Source organism: Austrofundulus limnaeus, unplaced genomic scaffold (genome assembly GCF_001266775.1).
Source record: "Austrofundulus limnaeus strain Quisiro unplaced genomic scaffold, Austrofundulus_limnaeus-1.0 Scaffold1879, whole genome shotgun sequence".
Classification (NCBI taxonomy): domain Eukaryota; kingdom Metazoa; phylum Chordata; class Actinopteri; order Cyprinodontiformes; family Rivulidae; genus Austrofundulus; species Austrofundulus limnaeus.
Window position 1 is genome coordinate 30,631 of NW_013954281.1, and position 3,228 is coordinate 33,858.

The window sequence follows — 3,228 nt, forward strand, 5'->3', positions numbered from 1 at the left end:
CTTCTAAACGCCTTGAAATTGGCCTCTGTCTCTTTAAGAACCACCTTCTGCTTCTGTCCCGCCCATTTCAGCGGAGGGGGGGGGGATCGCACGTTACGCTATGATGCCGTTTACTTGGCATCTGAAAATACATTTCCTCAAAGGTATTTTGAATCTGAAAAGAGCTTCACTTAGTGAGAAGTAGTTAACAGCTCAGCAGACAGTTTAAGTTTCACTTTCAGTTTCACCCTGTTTACTTTGTTACTGCCGAGAGCCTGCAGGAGTCATGGGCAGGGTTTGTGGGGAGGGGAGGGGGGGGCGCTCTGCCATGAGGAAGTTAGGCTTAAAGACACGTCCATTCCTGGTACCAAAAGTGTTTCTGGTCCCCACCTGTCGTTTTGCTCCTCAGCATGGCTTCCTAAAAACACTGCAGGATTTCTCAAACATGCATGAATGAGTCAGAGCAAGGCTTTGGACATGTTTTTATGAGAGTATAACATTATAACATGATATAAAACTCAAAAAAAGTTGATTTTACATGGTACTGCCCCTTTAATAAAAAGATTTTGTTATAWAATCTGGAGGATTTACTCGGCGTCGAGGCTATCAACATAAACTGGCGATGCAGACCTCATATTATACGACGAGCCAGATGAAGGCTTTTAAAAGCCTCGAAGCTACATTTATTTTGTTTCAAGTTGGGTCAAACATTTAGGATCCAAAGAAGCTTTAAATGTCTGTCGACTTGTTTCTGACCGGGTGAGWAGTGACTTGTTTGGATTTGCCTGCTTATACAGTATAATGGTAAAATAATAAATTTTAAAAGAGTRGTCATTTGTGTTAGTTTCTTCTGCCTTATTCTCTTCAACCACTTTCTAATTTTTTAAAGATTGGATGAAAAATCACTAAAAAGTAGAGATGCTCTATGTTGACCTTTTGCCGATAATTGTCCTGGAACCAGAAGGTTACTGGTTTGATCCCCTGTTCCAGCTGTCTCAGTTGTTGTGTCCTTGGGCAAYACACTTCACCCCTAATGCCTCTGATGTGTGTCCCATCAGTGTATGAATGTGATTGGCACTGATTAGTCTCCATAGATGATTGTACATGTTAGTTTTGTAGAGACCTAATAGAGTGCTGTGTGAATGGATAAATGAGGACACAGATTGTAGTGTGACGAGCTTTGAGTGTCCTGGTTGGGTAGAAAGGCACTATATAAGTACGTGTACAGTCCATTTAACTGAAGTTAGGGGAAAAGTGCCATATTTATTTTTAACATTTTGTCTCAAARGATAGTTTGGATCATGCTCTCCCTGAGATAATCCAGTTTGATGATGTCATCACTTGTGCACCGGTGAACGTCTCTGGACCACAAACATTTATTTACACAGTTTGGTCAAATCCAGGCTTTAATTTATGGGGTTTTTGTTGTCAGAAGAAAAACCGATACCGATATGTAGAGATTTTACATTTTTATGCTGATATCGGACCAATTATATCTGTAGGCTGATATCATTGGACATCCCTACTAAAAGGTTAATTATTTGATTAAAAAACACTGGAAAATACAGTAAAAGATCATTAAAGTTGATTCTCTGTTCTTTCTACATCGAAATCAAAGATTACCAAAAAAATRAAACTTGATTTTTTTTTTTTTTGGTTTTAAAGTTGGCCAGCTGTCAAATACAAACACTATTTCACATTTATAGAGTTAGCTTTGGGACCAGATAAAATGTTAACAAGGACCAGATTTGGCCCGCGGCCTTATGTTTGACGTGTGTGTGTTTAGTGCTTTCCTTTTTTTTTTGCTATCAGTCATTCTCAAAAAAAAAAAAAAATTAATGGACCCTCTGCAATGACAATGTGAGATCACCAAGACCCCAGTCTGTCACCACTCTGAAGGAGCTACAGATTTCAGCAGGTGAACTGAAGACGGTTTTCTGAAAATTTTTTTTCTTTTGCCGGGGGTGGGGGGGGGGGGGTGGTGTCAGAAAGACCACTGATTTACAGGTGAACCCATTTATAGACCGTTAGTCATGACGTTCCTGCTGTGAAAAGACGGAACAATAAACCCACTAGCATCCTAATACTGTATAAAAGCAGCAGTGAATCATAAAGGAACAGCAGATGTCATTATTAGGGGACTACTCACCCCCCAGAGGTAGAATTCTCTCTTGAATATCTTGTTGTTCTCAAACTGAATTTGACACGAGAGCTGAGGAAGAGAAAGACAAACCATGATCAGGTTTTAAGGACCAGGATTGGACCCTCCAGCAGTACATTATCTTTCTAGAGCAGTGGTTCCCAAACTTTTCAGCTTTTGACCCACAAAATCTCAGCAGCAGAGACCTGTGCCCCCAGATGTTGTTGGTTGATACACATAGTTTTCAGGTCAAATAAACAAGACCATAGTAACATTATTTATGACACTATTTTTGTCCATTTTAGGTACATTAATCTTATTATTTTGTAAAAACAAAGGAAAATAATGTTCTTAGTTGTCATTTTTTGTGTAATTAATTCAAAAAATATTTTCAGGACCCCACCTTGATGTTTCAGGACCCCACTGTGGGTCCTGACCCCAACTTTGGGAACCACTATTCTAGAGTAATTCTTTCAGATATATGTCTGAGTCAGATCACTCACCACCGTCCGGTTTGCTTCTATGCTGCAGGAATCAGGGATTGAATTCTTGGCGTAAATCGTCACAACAACACAACTTCCTGTTTGGTGCCAGTCGTATCGACATGCCACTTTCTTCTTGTCCTGTAAACGTGCAAAAACCAGTTTGTTACTCATCTATCACACTTTTCTCCTTCCACCGTGCTCTTCACTCCGTCCTGATATGAACAGCCCACAATAAACCCAGCAGACATTTTGATATTTGACCCAAGGTCTTTTTGACCCGTCATGCACTTCACCCTCCAGGTGCTGCACGGTACCTGCTTGGCCACCCAAGAGTGTTTTCCTGTGGTGCAGCCCTTCTGGTCCAGGAACGCGTTGAAGTCTGTGGTCTTGATGCAGCAGCAGCTCCAGTATTTATATCTAAACAAAGACACAAGCTCAGCTGTCAGATCAGTCAGAGTCTGCTGATGAGCTTAAACTACTCATCTGATTCTACTTAGTAAAAGTTTCAGCTGTTTCACTTTGTTCTCTTCCTTCAAACAGTCAGAGTGTCAGCATTCACATTCCTTATTCCAGTTACAGTAAGTAGTAGTATTATATATATACAGTATATATATATATATATAC

The 3,228-nt window shown here is 40.2% G+C and overlaps 1 protein-coding gene across 1 annotated transcript in view; it reads right to left on the reverse strand.

The window, feature by feature from the left end:
• Positions 1–3,228, reverse strand: part of LOC106536571 (cysteine and histidine-rich domain-containing protein 1) — a gene marked incomplete at its 5' end in the record, with an annotated part of 7,308 nt that overhangs the window by 2,925 nt on the left and 1,155 nt on the right. The window contains 3 exon segments of the mRNA XM_014033875.1: positions 2,129–2,191; positions 2,623–2,742; positions 2,919–3,021. Of these exon segments, the coding sequence (XP_013889329.1) occupies positions 2,129–2,191; positions 2,623–2,742; positions 2,919–3,021 (286 nt within the window).